General features: G+C 45.7%; 1 protein-coding gene across 8 annotated transcripts in view; it reads right to left on the bottom strand.

The window, feature by feature from the left end:
* Positions 1-18050, bottom strand: part of CAMK1D (calcium/calmodulin dependent protein kinase ID) — a 486590-nt gene that overhangs the window by 69892 nt on the left and 398648 nt on the right. For all 8 annotated transcript variants that reach the window (XM_016962641.3, XM_016962637.4, XM_016962640.3 and 5 more), the window contains one exon: positions 3605-3743. In XM_016962641.3, coding sequence (XP_016818130.1) covers positions 3605-3743 — 139 coding nt within the window. The remainder of the gene's footprint in view (positions 1-3604; positions 3744-18050) is intronic.

Below are 18050 nucleotides of genomic sequence, written 5' to 3'. Positions count from 1 at the left end.
GGATTATCCTTCACTAAACAATAAGGATCCAATCATGGATGCAGAGAGAGGACAATGCTGTTGTTTCTGATTTTTTATCCTCCTTGTCCCAGGAGGTGATAAGGAGAGGAGAATAAGTGATTTCACACTGCTAAACAAGGCATAATCCTGGCAAGGGGTGGCCAAAGGGCCCAGAGCATCCGCACATCCTTCCTAGAAAAGATTCATCTGGGTCAATAAAATGCTGTTTTGAAGACCAATTATGCCCAAGGAGGGTTAAATCAACTGGTCATTCACAGTTTAGATCAATTTATTTATTTATTTATTTTGAGACAAAGTGTCATTCTTGTTGCCCAGACTGGAGTGCAATGGTGCGATCTCGGCTCACTGCAACCTCTGCCCCCCCCAGTTAAAGCGATTCTCCTGCCTCAGCCTCCTGAGTAGCTGGGATTACAGGCACCTGCCACCACACCTGGCTAATTTTTGTATTTTTAGTAGAGATGGGGTTTCACCATGTTGGTCAGGCTGGTCTCGAACTCCTGACCTCACGCAATCCACCCGCCTCCACCTCCCAAAGTGCTGGGATTACAGGCGTGAGCCTCCGCGCCCAGCCAATCAATACTTTTAATTGGCCCAAGACTTGTAAGGACAGCAGGGCTTTTCCTGGGGGAGGAGGGAAGACGGTGGGGGAGAGGCAGGCTCAGGTATCATCTGGGTGGGAGGCCCCATCCCCGATCCCAACAGGAGGGCTGTGGGGGTGGGGGCCACAGGGAGAGGGTCTGGCCCACATTGCATCACAATTCCTCCTGGTGTCCAAAGAGGTCCGGGACTCACTGGAAAAATTAAGTTTTTGGCATATTATGGCATCTTTGCAAGACAACTGGTGGCCAATACCTGAGTTGGAATATCAACCCCAACACTTTATAATAATCCACATAATAAGCTTTAATAAGATCAGAATCAACACACTTCTGGTAACATTAATATTATCCATAATCACATTCCTACTCCAGTGATTGTCAACTAGGGGCAATTTTGCCCCCCAGGGGATGGATATCTGGCAATGCCTAGGGACATTTGTAACTGTTAACAATTCCAGAAGTAGTACTGGTATCCATGGGCAGAAACCAGGGATGCTGCTCTAAATCCCACAGTGCCCAGGGCTGAATGCCAATGGTGCAGGAGCTGAGAAACCCAATCCTAATCCACTGAGGCAGGACCAGGCACTTCCAGTCTCAGTCACTTCATTTTGCAAAAAGAGCAACTGTCTCTAATAGCTTCTCAGGGCAACAAGACATTGCATAGCTTTCTACAAAGAGAAGGAGGTACATTTGCAGGTAGGCTGGGGCAGTATTCCGATTGCTGCACTAAGCTTAAATTAACACGATCATCCTCTCTCTATTGCTCTGGGCTTGGTTATATAGGTTGTTTTAACTTTAATTTTCTTAGCTGTTTACGCAAATTTAGTAGTCCAATTTCAACTTCCTCCTCATAGATCAAACTCCTTTGTGCCTCTGAAAAGAGATCACAGAAAGGTCCTAAAATGGCAGTGTTCTTTACGTAACGACAGGCCCGGTGATCTTAAGGCTCCACAGGATGGAAGCTGCAAATATTTCTCCAAAAGCATTACGTAGGTTAATTAAAAACATTATCTCCCATACAGCCAATCAGCCTTTCCAAGGGAGAGATAAACACTGCCCCTCCTGGATATGCCTTATTTGCTTAGAAATTATTTTTCTAATAAGTACAGACAGCTAGCCCATCACAGTGCATCCCTGTGGCCACCACACGAACGTGTTCAGAGAGAGCTGCCTATGTGTTCTGGAAGCACAGAACTGGCATTTGTGGGGGCACAAGAGAGCAGAGAAGGCCCGGAGGCCTGGCAGAGGTGCCAGGTCGGCTGAGCTAGCCCCTACCTAGCCCTCTGAAGTATCTCCAGGCCCCGAACATGAGCTGACCATGCCCACAGCCATTTCAGATGTCAAGAAGCCTGCAGAGGATGAAGGCTCAAAGGGATCCACTAAGATTCCCAAATATCCTCGCCCAGTGATTTTCCAAGAGCAGTTCCCAGACCAGCATCCTCATCACGGGCAGACCTGTTAGAAATGCAAGTTTTCAGCCCCCACCGGAGACCTACAGAATCAGACCACTGGGGATGGGGCAGCCGTCTCTATTTTCATAGCCCTCCAGACAATTCTGATATGGGCGAACATTTGGGAATCACTGCCTGGGTCAATGGAACATGACAACATGCAGAAAAACCATGGTAGTGAGTCTTTATGAAAGAAAAAGCTACACCACTTTATTCCTTAATACCCAGTAGCAGATAATAGCCAGGTGTGGAAACTCTGTTTATACAAATGTTTATGACTGGTTCTTTAAATTGATTTTGATTTCCCACAGTTGTGTACAGCACAGCTTCAAGATGATATGATCCTCGTGTTCATAATGAGTGGTGGGTATGTGTGCTGGGGTGGAATTTTTGTCTTGACTGGTGCAGTAAGCTCTAGGGGCTGGACCTGTAAACATCCTAGAATGAGGTCACATTGCAGCTTTGGGTCAACCGCACTGCTTTCTACTGTTTCTCAAGTTGATATGTCTGATACCTACCTTTGGTACCATATGTGTGACATCCACCCTTCAGTACTGTTATGTTTGACATCTGTCCTTCAGTGTCTACATAGACCTGCTGGGGAGGGGCATATATGCCCATATAAGGCCCAGATCCTTCTGTGCCAATGGGTAAAGGGTCAATATACCAAAACCTCATTAGGAAACTGTAAGAAAAGAACCTGCAAGACACTATTTTTATTTATTTATTTTTTTTGAGACGGAGTTTCGCTCTGTTGCCAGACTGGACTGCAGTGGTGCGATCTCGGCTCACCGCAACCTTCGCCTCCCGGGTTCAAGCGATTCTCCTGCCTCGGCTTCCTGAGTGGCTGGGACTACAGGCACGCGCCACCACACCCAGCTAATTTTTGTATTTTTGTAGAGACGGGGTTTCACGGTGTTGGCCAGGATGGTCTTGATTTCTTAACCTCGTGATCTGCCTTCCTCGGCCTCCCAAAGTGCTGGGATTACTGGCCTGAGCCACCACGCCCAGCCAGTCGTAGCTCTTTTAACCTGTCTTTTTCCCTTCTATTTCTCTTCTCCCTCTTCTATATCTGCTTACCTTCTGTTTCCCTTCACTTTCCTCTCATGATGTCTGACCACTGCTCTCTTTCTTTTATACAGTGTGTTGTGCTGCAATGGGGCTGGAATTGGTAAAGGTGCTGCGGAACTGCACCGGGAGGAGGGTTTCTGCAGCCTACGTGTCTTGAGCAAAATCGTCTCTTAGACAGGCTCGAAGCAATATATAACCCACCTCCCTGTAACCCTTTGGCTACATAATGGTTGTAAAAATCTCATGAACAGTGGCCAGCCATGTGAATCTTCATCTTCTTCCAAGATACTTCTGGGTCTGGATCCCAAAGGCCCTGACAACTGAAAGTACACAAATGCCCACCATCTGCTGCACCCACTCTACATCAGAGCAGCTGCATGCCCCCACTGGCATCAGCCCTCTTGGACGCGTGCATCGCGGGCTGCAGAGTGGCTGCAGGATGCTGCTGAGCGATGGTCTCACCTTGAGGTCTCTGTGGACGATGCCCATTCTGTGGAGATAGTACACGGCGTCCAAGACTTGGCGGATCAGAGTGCTGGCATCCTTCTCTGTATAAAACCCCTTCTCCACTATCCGGTCAAACAGCTCTCCACCGGACACCCTGGCAAAAAAGAACATATTAGAAGTTTGAAAGGATCTGTTGAATTGTGAAGGGAAAGCTTCCAATGTGAAAAAAAATCCCAAACTTTATTGCAAAAATGAATTCATCTTCAGATTGAGATGTTGCCCCCCTATTCCTCAGAGGCTATAGCCAGGAAATGTTTCCATGTCACAGCAGAGCAAATGTCTGGAACCAAGTAAAGGAAATTTAAAAAAACACAATCCACGGACCAGCCACACCTGGGTTCTGTCCAGGCCTCTGCCTCTGTTCTGCTGTGATGATGTAAAGTTTAAAAAAACCCTTCCTGAATACCAGCGTCCTCGGATACAGGAAGATGACCCTGAATAAAATGTCTCCTTTGCATGAGACAGTATCCTTAAATGACCGAGAGTCTTGTGGGCAAAACGCTGGCCTGCCAACGGGATGTCTGGGTTTTTGACCAAGTTCTGCTCCTAATATACTGGGATACGAACACCGCCTGAATCCCTGGACCTTAATGTTTTTATGTGTAAAATTAGGGGATGAATCTAGTCACCCATTTCAACAGTGAGTGGGAGCATGCCTTCGGAATGATCAGAACCTCAAAGCCACTTGTGATTTATGAAAAAGCAGGCAAGAAATCAAGACTATATTTCATTACTTTGCTTTGGTTTTAGTGATGCTGTATCCTTTTTATTAGCTTTGCATTTCAGATTGCATTTAACATTTTTAAACATTTTTCAAAATGGGACTAGGTTGGCAAGGGTCAAGAAGCCTTGTGGGGGCAACCTCTCTGGCACCTTTCAGCTCTGATATTTTATGCTGCCCTGAGTTCAACAAAATAATGGAAGTGTACGAGCCAGAATACAAACAACTCAACTAGTGTTCTCCAAATCATCTCAAATCATTAAGCCATCTTGGAAATAAATTTCAAGGGATTTATTAACACTTCGGAAAAAAAAGAAAGAAACATTTTTCAAAAACAAGATGAGACAGATTGGAAATGCTAAAATCAAAAAGCAACTTAAACAACCCTTAAAGCTTTCACAGATATAACAAAAGACAAGCCCTACACACACTCATACACAAACACACAAAGATAGGATTCATTTTCCGCAAGGCACGGCAATTTATGTGCAATAACTGATCCACTGAAACCTTCTTTTAAAAAAACTAATCAAACAACCACTGCAGCTGTAAAAGGCCTATGTGCTTGTCTCTTCCATTACCTGTAGTCATAGCAGGCAATATTGTGCTTGGATAATGTTTCATTTCCAAGGCACACTGACAATCTAGGTTAAGAAAGAAAAGGTGCTCAGGAGAAATAAAAAAGCAATTCCAAGAGTGAAAAGAAATGGAAACGACTGGGAGAAACTACATTTTGATGACCGTGTTGTCTCAATGATCCGTGCTTAGGTAAGCCAAGAGCCCAAGATATTCCTCCTGACACCAACTTCTCTCCTCTCATCATTTTTCAAGAACCTTCTTCCCCCAACAAGTTTCAACATCTGAAACTTTGCAGAGCTCGAGAATGTACCACAAGAGGTAGACTGCTGTTAGGGACAAGGTGAGTCTGGGTGCCCTGGAGGCATTCACTTCTTATTTTTTCTGAGACAGGGTCTCATTCTGCAGCCCAAGCTGGAATGCAGTGGCATGATCACCGCTCTCTGCAGCCTTGACCTACAGGGCTTAAGCGATCCTCCCACCCTACCTCAGCTTCCTGAGTAGCTGGGACCACAGGTACGTGCCACCACACCTGGCTAATTTTTGTATTTTTAGTAGAGATGGAGTTTCACCATGTTGCCCAGGCTGGTCTCAAACTCCTGGGCTCAAGAGATCCTCCCGCACTGGCCTCCCAAAGTGCTGGGATTACAGGCATGAGCCACTGCATCCGGCCTGCATTCACTTAATTATTTATTCAACTATTCACTCAACATTTCCTGGGTGCCCAATACATGCCAGTGAGCATGCCCAGTGGGAGGCAATCGAGGCAGCTTTCGCTCTGAAGGTGGGACGTCTGTTACGATTATGCCCTTCCACATAGGCCCCCTTCCAGTAGCAGCCTCCCTAACTGCTGTCTCCAGGGCTCGCTTCTCACTGTTCTGCCTGCTACTGCCTCCTCTCCTCTGCAACTGCTGGATGACCTCTGGCAAGAACGCTTACCCCTTCCACTGCTCCCACCACCTCCTGCACTTAGGACCCCAAGATCCAAACCTGGCTGACCTGCGTCCCTCAAAACCTACCTGTCCTGCTTCCCATTCTATCAAGGTCCTCTTTTTTCTCATTATGTGATATATAAGGTATGGACGAATTCTACTGAATGAAAAAATCTGCATAAAATATTTTCTTACAGCAGTGCCATAGGGCAGCAATGCAGTGAAAACTGAAGCATCAAAGGATAGCATGTACTGTTGCAGTCTCAATGCTCTGCACATTTAATATTCTGCTTCTTACATTTCAAACTGCACCAGGGCTCTATTTTTCTGAACATTGCTTGGAAAGAATCTGGTCTCCTTAGAAACCGAGGCACAAGGGGAAAGTTTAGAATCTTGCCAATAAAGAAATACGACAATATGATATTGTCATATATTTTTATGACTAATAAAAATATCTTAAATCTGCAAATCTCTTTGTACTTTTCAAAATTCTCCTTAAGCCTGCATTTCAAAAACCTATGGTACTGTTATGGACTGAATGTTTATGTCCCCCAGAATTTATAAGCTGAAGACTTAATTCCCAATGTGATGATGGCGTTTGGAGGTGGGGTCTTTGGGAGGTGATTAGGTTTAGATGAAGTCAAGGGGATGCAGCCGGGTGTGGTGGCTCACGCCTGTAATCCCAGCACTTTGGGAGGCCAAGGAGGGCGGATCACCTGAGGTCAGGAGCTCAAGACCAACCTGGCCAACATGGTGAAAACCAGTCTCTACAAAAATACAAAAATTAGTTGGGCATGATGGTGGGTGCCGGTACTCCCAGCTACTTGGGAGGCTGAAGCAGGAGAACTGCTTGAACTGGGGAGGCAGAGATTGCGGGGAGCCGAGATCATGCCATTGCACTCCAGCAATGGAGCAAGACTCCATCTCAAAAAAAAAAAAAAAAAAAAAAAAAAAGAGCAGGGCCCCCATGCTGGGATCAGTGTCCCTGTAAGAAGAAGGAGACCAGAACTCTCTCTTTACCATGTGAGGACACAAGGAGAAGGCAGCTGCCTCCAAGGCAGGAATGGAGCCCTCACTATAATCTTCCCACACTAGCACCCTGATCTCAGACGTCCAGCCTCCAGAACTGTGAGAAAATCAATTTCTGTTGTTTAACCCAATCTATATGGTATTTTGTTGTGGCAGCCAGCACTGACTTATTCATAGAGCTAGTTGTGAGGTAGACACTATCCCAGAATCACTGCTGGGGAGATAAGTTTGGCATCATGGCAACTTCATGTCTCATTTTCAGGCTTGCAGACCATGCTTAGGTTGGCTGTTTGGTTATTGAGCTGACTGAGAGGTTTTTTTTGAGTCAGACAACTTCTATGTCAAGCCTCCTGTGTGCATGTTTGAAAGCTCCACATCAGAAATGAAGTTCCCCAATTAAAACATGCAAAGCATCAGAATGAAGTTAGAAGGGACAGGGGTCAAGTGATTGGGGAAAAGGAGTACAATCACAGTAATATATCAATAAATTAAAATGAATAAATGAGGCCGGGCACAGTGGCGCACACCTGTAATCCCAGCACTTTGGGAGGCCGGGACGGCTGAGGCTGCAGTGAGCTATGATCGCACCACTGCACTCCAGTCTGGGTGAAGGACCAAGACCCTGTCTCAAAAAAAATAAAGTGAATGAATGGCATAATAGCTATTAGGAGGGAGGCTCAGCTTCGTAGGATGCAGATCTGGAAAGGTAAACAGGATGGCAAAGATTAAGGAAGCAGAAGACAGAAGAGATAGTCAAAAATTCTCTACTCTTCTGAATTCCAACTTTGAGGTTTATTTACAACAGCCTGCCTCTGCACTGAACTTGGGTTTGTTCAGTTCTTTTGTTTTATTTTGAGATGGAGTCTCACTCTGTCGCCCAGGCTGGAGTGCAGTGGCATCATCTCGGCTCACTGCAAGCTCCCTGGGTTCACGTCATTCTCCTGCCTCAGCCTCCTGAGTAGCTGGGACTACAGGTGGCCACCACCACACCCGGATAATTTTTTTTGTATTTTTAGTAGAGACGGGGTTTCACCGTGTTAGCCAGGATGGTGTCGATCTTCTGACCTCGTGATCCACCCACCTCGGCCTCCCAAAGTGCTGGGATTACAGGTGTGAGCCACCGCGCCCAGCTGTGTTTGTTCAGTCTCTAATCTTCCATGCCTAAGACAGTATAATGCTATTGTATTGTGTGCAAATTTTAAATATGCAAACATGAAATCGTTTGACATAATAATCTCAGTAAAATTTCAGTATGTTTGCCAAATTTTACATGATCCCATTCCTTTCAAATTAAGAAGTAATTGTCAAAAAAGATAACATCATTTCGAAGTTGCTGGACCGAGTAAACTCAGCTCTGACGACACAGTGGTATACTGCAATGCAGTCTAATAGAGTCAGTATGCAATGTATCCCTTGTTAGTCCTTGGCCAGCCATGCTGTTGTTTACATGCATTCAAAACTTCTCCATCTTGATTTTGGTAGATATCCTGTTATCTTACAATTTACTGCTAATTGTAATTTAAAGTATTTTATGTCTCGAACAATATCAACCACACATTCATTAAAAGGGAGCACCTCTGCTAATGCTGGAAGCAGGCTCCAACAATCCATTCTATTCTAGAATGGAAGCTAGATGTAATAAAATGATATGAAGAAGGCCAAACAGTACAATGCTGTGAGAGCAGTCTGAGAAATACCAGCCATGATGCTAGGGTAATAAAAAGTAGTGGCACAGCAAATATTTGAAATTCACCTTCGAAATACCTTTGAAATTCACAAAGGCTGCCCTACGACAAGGCCAGGGGAGTGGAGAAGAGACAGGGGCATGCTGCAAGAGCTGTGAGGTCTCAATGGGCCCCAGAACAAGGCTGGTTATAAATGTGTTTTCTAAGCAGCATTTCTCTTCTTTATGTTTAGTCCTAAGGGGAAGATACTCTTGAAATCTGTAGGCTGTGATGAAGAAAGGCTGCAAACAAAGCATTTTCAATGGAGAAACCCCAAGGTCCAGAAGGCAGATATTTACATTATTATTATTATTATTATTATTAAAGTTTTAGGGTACATGTGCTATCTCACACCAGTTAGAATGGCGATCATTAAAAAGTCAGGAAACAACAGGTGCTGGAGAGGATGTGGAGAAATAGGAACACTTTTACACTGTTGGTGGGACTGTAAACTAGTTCAACCATTGTGGAAGTCAGTGTGGCGATTCCTCAGGGATCTAGAACTAGAAATACCATTTAACCCAGCAACCCCATTACTGGGTATATACCCAAAGGACTATAAATCATGCTGCTATAAAGACACATGCACACGTATGTTTACTGCAGCACTATTCACAATAGATATTTACATCCTTAACCTGGCTTGGAGAAAGTTAGTTTCCATCTTCTCGATCTTTTCCTCAATCAAGATCCACCTTGGCTGAACCTGAGATTCCCGTCTTCCCACAAAACGCAGCTGTCCATCATCCCACACTGGTGCCTATAATCGTCATAACTTCCGTAGGTTTGGTGCCCACCTACACACACTCCCTGCTCCTGGAGGGACCCCCTCACCCACTTCTCAGAGATTAAGTTTTCATTTCATGCAACCTCTCCCCTCAATATTTTCCTCCTTCAACAAATCCTACTTTAATAATTTTTTAAAATCTTTATTCTTAGAATTCCATTTCACAGTATCTTCCAGGCCTCAATCTGTTCAGAAATTTCCAAAATATAAACACACGCCTTTCCATCTAATAGACTGGCTATATTTAGCCACCTGTATTCGGTTACACTCTGATTCTGGGCGTTTTGCCTTCTTTATATCTGGGTGTTATGGACTGAACTGAGTACCCCTAAAATCCATGTGGCAAAGTCCTGACCCCCCAGTACACCTCAGAATCTGACTGTATTTGGAGATAGGGCCTTTAAAGAGGTAACTAAGGTTTAACGAGGTCATATGGATGGGCCCTAATCCAACAGGACTGGTGTCCTTACACAAAGAGGAAGAGACACTGGGAATTCCATGCACACAAGGAAGACCATGAAAGGACTCAGCAAGAAGACGGCCGTCTGCAAGCCAAGGAAAGAGGCCTCAAGAGAAATCAACTGACACCCTGCTGACACCCTGATCTTGCACTTCCAGCCTCCAGAACTGTGAGAAAATAAATGCCTATTGTTTAAGCCACCCAGTCTGTGGTATTCTGTTACATTAGCCCAAACAAATACACCGGGCAACATAAAGGATCTTCCATACTCAGGCAATGTGTCTTTGAATATACATTCTCTTTATATATTTTTCCCAGGTTTATTGGGGAAAACCCACCCACCATGTTTGCTACTTTATTGTGCTTTGTTTCTTCACCAAATCATGGAATGATCCTGTACGGAGACAGACAATATGCTGTCTCTGTTTCCAACGGGTGTGTAGTCCAGTGTGGGAGACTGACACACACAGCCAAGTAAATCAGGGTGTGAATGGCTTTGAGGGTGGAGGGAGGCACAGTGGTGAGGGTGCTTTGGAAGACTTCAAAAGGGCACCCAGAAGGGACTCCTGGGATGGGGCAGGAGGAGGTGGATCTCAGCTGTCTTAAAAGGAGGAGCAGGCTGGGCGTGGTGGCTCACACCAGTAATCCCAGCACTTTGGGCAGCTGAGGTGGGTGAATCACCTGAGGTCAGGAGTTCAAGACCAGCCTGGACAACATGGTGAAATCCCATCTCTACTAAAAATACAAAAATTAGCCAGGTGTGGTGGCACACTCCTATAATCCCAGCTACTCGGGAGGGTGAGGCAGGAGAATCGCTTGAGCCCGGGAGGTGGAGGATGCAGTGAGCCAAGATCACACCACTGCACTCCAGCCTGGGCAACAAGAGCGAAACTCTGTCTCAAAAAAATAAGAAATAAAACTAAAAAGGAGGAGCAGTATTTAGTTAAGTGAAGAGAAGCCCAGTGGGCAGCCAAGGCCCAGTAAATGGAATTATACTGAAAAAGGGGAACCAGTGAAAGCAGCCAGAACTCACTCTTTCGGAGAATACAGGCCATGAGAGAAGGGTTAGAAATGCTGGGTGGAGAGGTGAAATAGTCTAGTGGGTGGCTGGTACAGCCACTGTTGAGTGCGTTCAGCGATGGCCCCTCTGAAGGACAGGAACAAGGCAGCCACGTGTGGTCAGGGGAAAAGCATTCCGGGCAGAAGGGTGAGGCAGCCCATTCTAAGATCCCAAGGACCACACGGGGTGGATGGTATTTGGGAAAAAAATCTCACAACTGAGAATTGTGACTTCTGCATTAATTAGATATCTCTCTATAAACTTTTAGTCTAATGAGGACTTGTAATATGAGGTTCAGTGCTATCAACCTAGCATAATATATTTCCTGAGGTGTCCTAGGTTAACGAACCAGTCACTGACATGGCATAGCCCCAGCTAGTGACCTTCTGGTTGAACACAGCCAGCACGAGCTTTGCACTAACAGATGTTCTCGAATGTATTAATTTTTGAAAATATTTTGTAATTAGCTCTTTGATAGTCACATATTGGCCTTTCCACAATTAGCTCCAGTTAGGAACATTGTACTTGGTATGCAGCGGTGCGATCTCTGCTCACTGCAACCTCTGCCTCCCAGGTTCAAGTGATTCTCCTGCCTCAGTCTCCCGAGTATCTGGGACTACAGGCACACGCCACCATGCCCAGCTAATTTTTGTGTTTTTAGTAGAGATGGGGTTTCACCATGTTGGCCAGGATGGTCTCAATCTCTCAATCTCCTGACCTTGTGATCCGCCTGCCTCAGCCTCCCAAAGTGCTGGGATTACAGGCGTGAGCCACCATGCCCGGCCAATTGTTTTTCAATTATACTTTTTCCGATACTAAAGTCATTTGATATTCCTTGAGTACATGACAAGTGGAAGAGACAGGAGATGGCTCTGTCAAAGGCCTCAGAATATGACTTGGTTACAGACAGTTCATAAGACCAGTGGCTCCTGGGAAGGGAATTGCCAGTGGCTGTAAGCACGTCCTGGTCTCTCTTGGGTCAGTGACTCTACTAAAAACTTACAGAGAACAATTATTCAATTACATATGCTCGAGAGACTCAGAACGTGAAGACAAATTGATAGGACCCCGATTCAATGACAAGCCTAAAAGATGCCTTTAATTCCTTTGTTCAGTTGTAATGGGAGTTTATTATGTGTATGTATACATATTTTTTTATTTGGACAAATTTAAGGGGTACAAGTGCAGCTTGTTACATGGAAATACTGTAGTGGTGAAGTCTGGCTTTTAGTGTAACAATCACTCAAAGAGTGTGCCTTGTCCCCATTAGGTAATTTCTCATCCTTCATCCCCCTTCTACCCTCCCGAGTCTCAAATGACTATAATTCCACATGCTAGGTCCATATGTACACATTATTTAGTATTTATATTTGTTCTAATGTTTCTCAGCCAATGGGATCTCTACTAAAACTCTTCTAGCACAAGTGTGGGTAGGCACATGCATTTAGATAATCTGGTCAGCGCGGTGGCTCACCCCTGTAATCCCAGCACTCTGGGTGCTGTCCGCCCAGATCATCTGTGGACAGATCACCTGAAGTCAGGAGTTTGAGACCAGACTGGCCAGCATGGTGAAATCCCATCTCTACAAAAATACAAAAGTTAGCCAGGCATGATGGCGGGCGCCTGTAATCCCAGCTACTCGGGAGGCTGAGGTGGGAGAATCGCTTGAAAACCTGGGAGGCGGCCACTGTGGTGAGCCGAGATTGCGCCATTGCACTCCGGCCTGGGTGACAGAGCAAGACTCCATCTCAAAAAAAAAAAAAAAAAAGGTAATCCAAGAAACACCCAACAATGCCTTTGAAAGAGCAAAGACAAAACAAATATTGCCTGTCTATTGCTCAGCCTTGCAAAACTTTACTCACTGCCTTTGTTGGTGAAGTCTCAGCGGCTTCTGGGTTTACTTTCTATCAGCAGCCCTGACAAAGGTGCATGGCCCCAGCCGCCCACCACATGGCTTCCCTGCTCCGTGCCAGCTGCTGAGGCTGGGACCTGCAGAGCCCTCACACATTTTTGTCTTTCTACGCGTACTCATCGCTTAGGTCCTAGCTTGAATGTCGCTACTACAGAGATGCCTTTCCTGACCCCTAGACCAGATCAGACCCCTCAGTACATTCGCTCTTAGCACCTGTCTTTCTGCACAGCACACACCAGTTATACTTAGGTGTCAGCAGAGTTAGCTGGGTCAGGCTCCTCCTCCTGTCCCACCCTATCCCAGACTGTGAACTCCACAAAGGCAGGGCAATGCCTGCCTCATTTACCGCTGTTTACCCAGAGCCTTGCATGGTACTTACACAGAGACAAAATGAACTAAATATTTGCTGACTAAAGAAAGATGATGGCCAAGCGGGGTGGAGCTCCTATATTCCTAGCACTTTGGGAGGCTGAGATGGAAGGATCATTTGAGGCAGGAGTTGGAGGCTGCAGTGAGCTATGATCATGCCACTCACTCCAGCATGGGTGACAGAGCAAGACTCTGTCTCTAGAATAATAAACAAATAAATAAATATTTTGCACAAAACTGCATAGTGAGTGGGGTGTGGTCTGGCTGGGTATGGTGACCTTAAGCAGCCATGTAAATTCTCAAAGCATGCAGCATGAAGCTCACGAAAGAAGCCTTCTGAAGCCATCTTATCTTATCTTATCTTATCTTATCTTATCTTATCTTATCTTGTTGGGGGAGACAGACTCCATCACCCAGGCTGGAATGCAGTGGCGTGATCTCTCAGCTCACTGCAACCTCCACTTCCTGGGCTCTGGCAATTCTCCAGCCTCAGCATCCAGAGTAGCTGGAATTACAGGCGTGTGCCACCATGCCCAGCTAGCTTTTGTATTTTTAGTAGAGACGTGGTTTTGTCAAGTTGGCCAGGCTGGTCTCAAATTTCCGACCTCAGGTGATTTGCCCACCTCAGACTCCCAAAGTGCTGGGATTACAGGCGTGAGCCACGGCATCTGGCCTGCCTACCTCCTTTAGCTGACTGGCCGCTGAGACAATCCTCCCTCAACTTCTACTTCATTCATTCATTCATCATTCATTCATTCATTCATTCATTCTTGACTCTCCCCACCCCCTAACCTTGATAGCGGTTTGCATGTTGTACCCTTGTTTCACCAATAGTCTCTCCTCCTGGCCTCTTCTGCTCTGAGTTTGGCCTTTTAGCTTGGAGTGGGTGCCTCACACTCAGAAGAATATTCTAGAGCCTCCAGCCCACCCAGGGAACGGCTGTCCCACCTGGCTGGTCCTGGCTTTGTGCAGGGACCCCGAGCAGACAAGACTTGGTGACTTCCTTCTGCAATCGAAGGTTACATCTAAACAAAAGAACCTTTCAGCGCATTTTAATAATCATCCATTTCAAAAATCATGCCAGAAAACCATTTAGAATGATCTGCTAAAGGGTAAGTGAGTGAGTGAGTGATATGCGCAGCATGTGGGCACGGAGTGACCCCCGGGTGGGGACAACTGGCTGGCAATGTCACAGCCCAAACTGTGCCACATGGACAGGGCAGGGTAATCAAAACACACATACTCAGCGCCTGGGGAAAAAAACAATTAAATCATGGCAATTTGTCAGTTGCGAATTTTGACAGATAATAGTTTTAAAGCCTTCCCTTGTTATTGCACAAATGTACAGTATGTGCTGAAATGGCTTTGTCAATTGATGTGCTCTTTTAGAATTAAGATGAGGAAACAGACCAGCTGCCAGACGTTCCAGGTAAGCATCCACTGTCCTTGGCTCCTTCTCACTCAGCGCAAATGGCTGCAACCCGGGAATAGAACAAAACCTCTACTCATGTCTATGGTGTAGGCAGCTTTTAAAACACACTTTCTGGCCGGGCACAGTGGCTCACACTTGTCATCCCAGCACTTTGGGAGGCCGAAGCAGGCGGATCATTTGCAGTCAGGAGTTTGAGACCAGCCTGGCCAACACGGGGAAATTCCGTCTCTACTGAAAATACAAAAATTAGCCAGGTGTTGGTGGGCACCTGTAATATAAAATTTAGCATGGTGGTGGGCACGTGTAATCCCAGCTACTTGGGAGGCTGAGGCAGGAGAATTGCTTGAGCCCAGGAGGCAGAAGTTGCAGTGAGCAGAGACTGTGCCACTGCACTTCAGCCTGGGTGACAGAGCGAGACTTCATCAAAAAACAAACAAACAAACAAACAAACAAACTAAATCCACACTTTCCATGTGTTCCAGTCCCTTATTGGACAAAAGCCATTCTTACAATGGATTTCTTTTTTTTTTTTTTTTTTTAACTTTCTAGCACCTACACATTCATCCTCCACATTTAGTATAGAGGAAAATAAGACACGACGTGACACCGAATGGGAACACTGCAACAAGACAACATTTTTAACAACCTATAAAACCACATTATGTTGGTATTAATAGTATGCACTAGCCTTAATGTTAAAAAAAAGACAAAGATTTTTTTCCCCAATATTTATAAGGTTTACTAAGGATAGATACCACTACTCTCAAAGAATGAACAGCGACCATGTGAATGTTACTGTCCTGAAATTTAGGTTGTAATTTTGAATAACTCCCAGGCATCACACCCAAAATTTAGGAGCTGTCTTCCAGCAAAGACTATCAGTCAAGATGTGGAGCATGGTTAGACCTAAAGTTCACGCTTTTACACTTGCAATTGTCTCTCTATAAAAACCAATCACTAATTAAAGTAATTGTAGAAACACTCATTAGTTGCAATCAAATTGAACAGAGAAACAAGTCACAGAAAAATCTGCAGCCTCCTCAGCCCCTTAAGATTTCTTCATCTGTTTTCATCAAAGCGCTCTGTCACTCAGGCTGCCATGCACTGCTACGATTATAGCTCACTGCAGCCTTGAACTCCTAGGCTCAAGCAATCCTCCTGTCTCAGGCTCTCGAATAGCTGGGACTACAGGTGTGCACCACCACAACTGGCTAATTTTGCTTTGCTTATTATCAATCCCCACTGATGGACTAATGGACTTTTCGGGGCTCTCCCTGCTATGGACACTGTCGGCAGGAGCTTTCCAGGCAGGGCACAGTAAACAGCATCTTCTGGTGAGCTGTGGGACTAGCTACTGTCCTTCTCAACAGATGAGTTACTCTGGTCAACTGAGGACCCCAAAACCCAAAGCTTACAGCAGCTCCCAGTGTTTTTTTTCAGGTTCCAGAAAGCAAGCCTTTTCCAGGAACTCTTGTCTTTTCCTCTTTAAGTTTTTCAACGGTTCTAAAGGAAAACTCTGAGTCACACACCAGTGCCCCTATCCCTGCCCGTGGGCCCCTCCAGACCCTCGGCATCCCTCCAGCCAGAGTCCAAGTCCCTGGCTTATGCCTGCAACCGCATGAGTTTCATGCATTTTCCCCCTTCTTTGTTCTCAATGTCTTAGCACATGATGGCTCCCTGCTACTGAGGTCTTACAAGGGATCCTTGAGAAATCTATTTCTTATTGAGACTACTCTGAAAGACACTAAGCATGCTTGCTTTTGAACAACTTTTAACAAAAAGAACAGGAAGAGTTTAAATACCATGAGCTGTGGAGGGTGAAGAGAGGAATAAAATTGCATTGTTCTGGCCAGACCAGATTCTGGAATGGCTTCTTAGCATCCCTTTGCTGCATCCTCTGACTGGGGCCGTGAGGGTTAATTTTATGAAACTTGAATGGGCCACAGTGGTCAAATATTTGGTCAAACATTATTCTGGATGAGTGTGTCTGCTTTTTGGATGAGATTAACATTTAAACCGGTAGACAAAGTATAGCAAATTTGACTTCCCTAATGAGAGTGGGCCTCATTCAAAGATCCGGACAGAACATAAAAGGGTGTCCCCCACCCCGAATATGAGGGGATCCCTCCTGCTTGACTGCTTTAAAGCTGGGACATTGGCTTTTTCCTGCCTTTGGACTTTGAACTGATATAAATGCTCTTCCCAGGACTCGAGCCTGCTGGCTTTCAGACTGAAACTCATACAATCAGCTCTCCGGGGTCTCCAGCTTGCCACCTGCAGATCTTGGGACTCATCATCCTCTAACCATGTAAGTCAATTGTTTATATTAATAAATCTCTTTCTGGAGAGGTGCAGTGGCTCATGCCTATAATCCTAGCACTCTGGGAAGCCAAGGCAGGAGGATCGCTTGAAGCCAGGAGTTCAAGACCAGCCTGGGCAACATAGCACGACCAGCCCCTGCTCCCCTCCACTCCTGTCTCTTCAAAAAATAAAAATAATTGGCCAGGCGTGGTGGTGCACAATTGTAGTCCCAGCTATTCAAGAGGCTGAGACAAGAGGATTGTATGCACCCAGGAGTTCAAGGCTGTAATGAGCTATGATTGCAGCACTCCACTCCAGCCTGAGTGACAGAGTGAGACCTTGTCTCTTAAAAGAACAAACGCCGGTAATCCCAGCACTTTGGGAGGCTGAGGCGGGTGGAACACGAGGTCAGGAGATCAAGACCATTCTGGCCAACACGGTGAAACCCCGTCTCTACTAAAAATACAAAAATTAGCTGGGTGTGGTGGTGTGCGCCTGTAGTCCCAGCTACTCGGGAAGCTGAGGCAGGAGAATCGCTTGAACCCAGGAGGTGGAGGCTGCAGCGAGCCGAGATCGTGCCACTGCACTCTAGCCTGGGCAACAGAGGGAGACTCCATCTCAAAAGACAAACAAACAAACAAAAAGAATTAAATTAAAAAAAAAAAAACTCTGTCTCCATTTATTTGTCTATCTATATACCTCCTATTGGCTGTTACTTTGGAGAACCATAAAACAGGGGCTTTCTGCTTCTAGGGTTCCATTAACCCCAACTAAAGGCATCTATTGTAGTATCAGAAGGATAAACTGATCTGGTCTCTAAAATGTAGGAACCTCAGACCCCTTTTAGTTAAACCCCTCATTTCATGGTGAGGAAAGCGATGCCCCCAGCTGTGGCGTGGCTCACCTCCCGACCCCGTCACACAGTTCAGCGTGGCACAAGGGCATGGCCTCATGCTGTTTCCTGTGAAACGCTCCTTTCCTCAGTAGCTCTGGTCACGATTATAGAAGGGAAAGCAGATGGCAGAAGAAATAATGTGGAAAGAGAACAGGAATGAGAAGTAGAACAGGAGAGACGGCAAGGTCAGGGAAGCAAGAAAG

This window comes from Pan troglodytes, chromosome 8 (assembly GCF_028858775.2).
Source record: "Pan troglodytes isolate AG18354 chromosome 8, NHGRI_mPanTro3-v2.0_pri, whole genome shotgun sequence".
NCBI lineage: Eukaryota > Metazoa > Chordata > Mammalia > Primates > Hominidae > Pan > Pan troglodytes.
The sequence above is the reverse complement of the archived record's forward strand: the minus strand, read 5'-3'. Positions and strand labels throughout refer to the sequence as shown.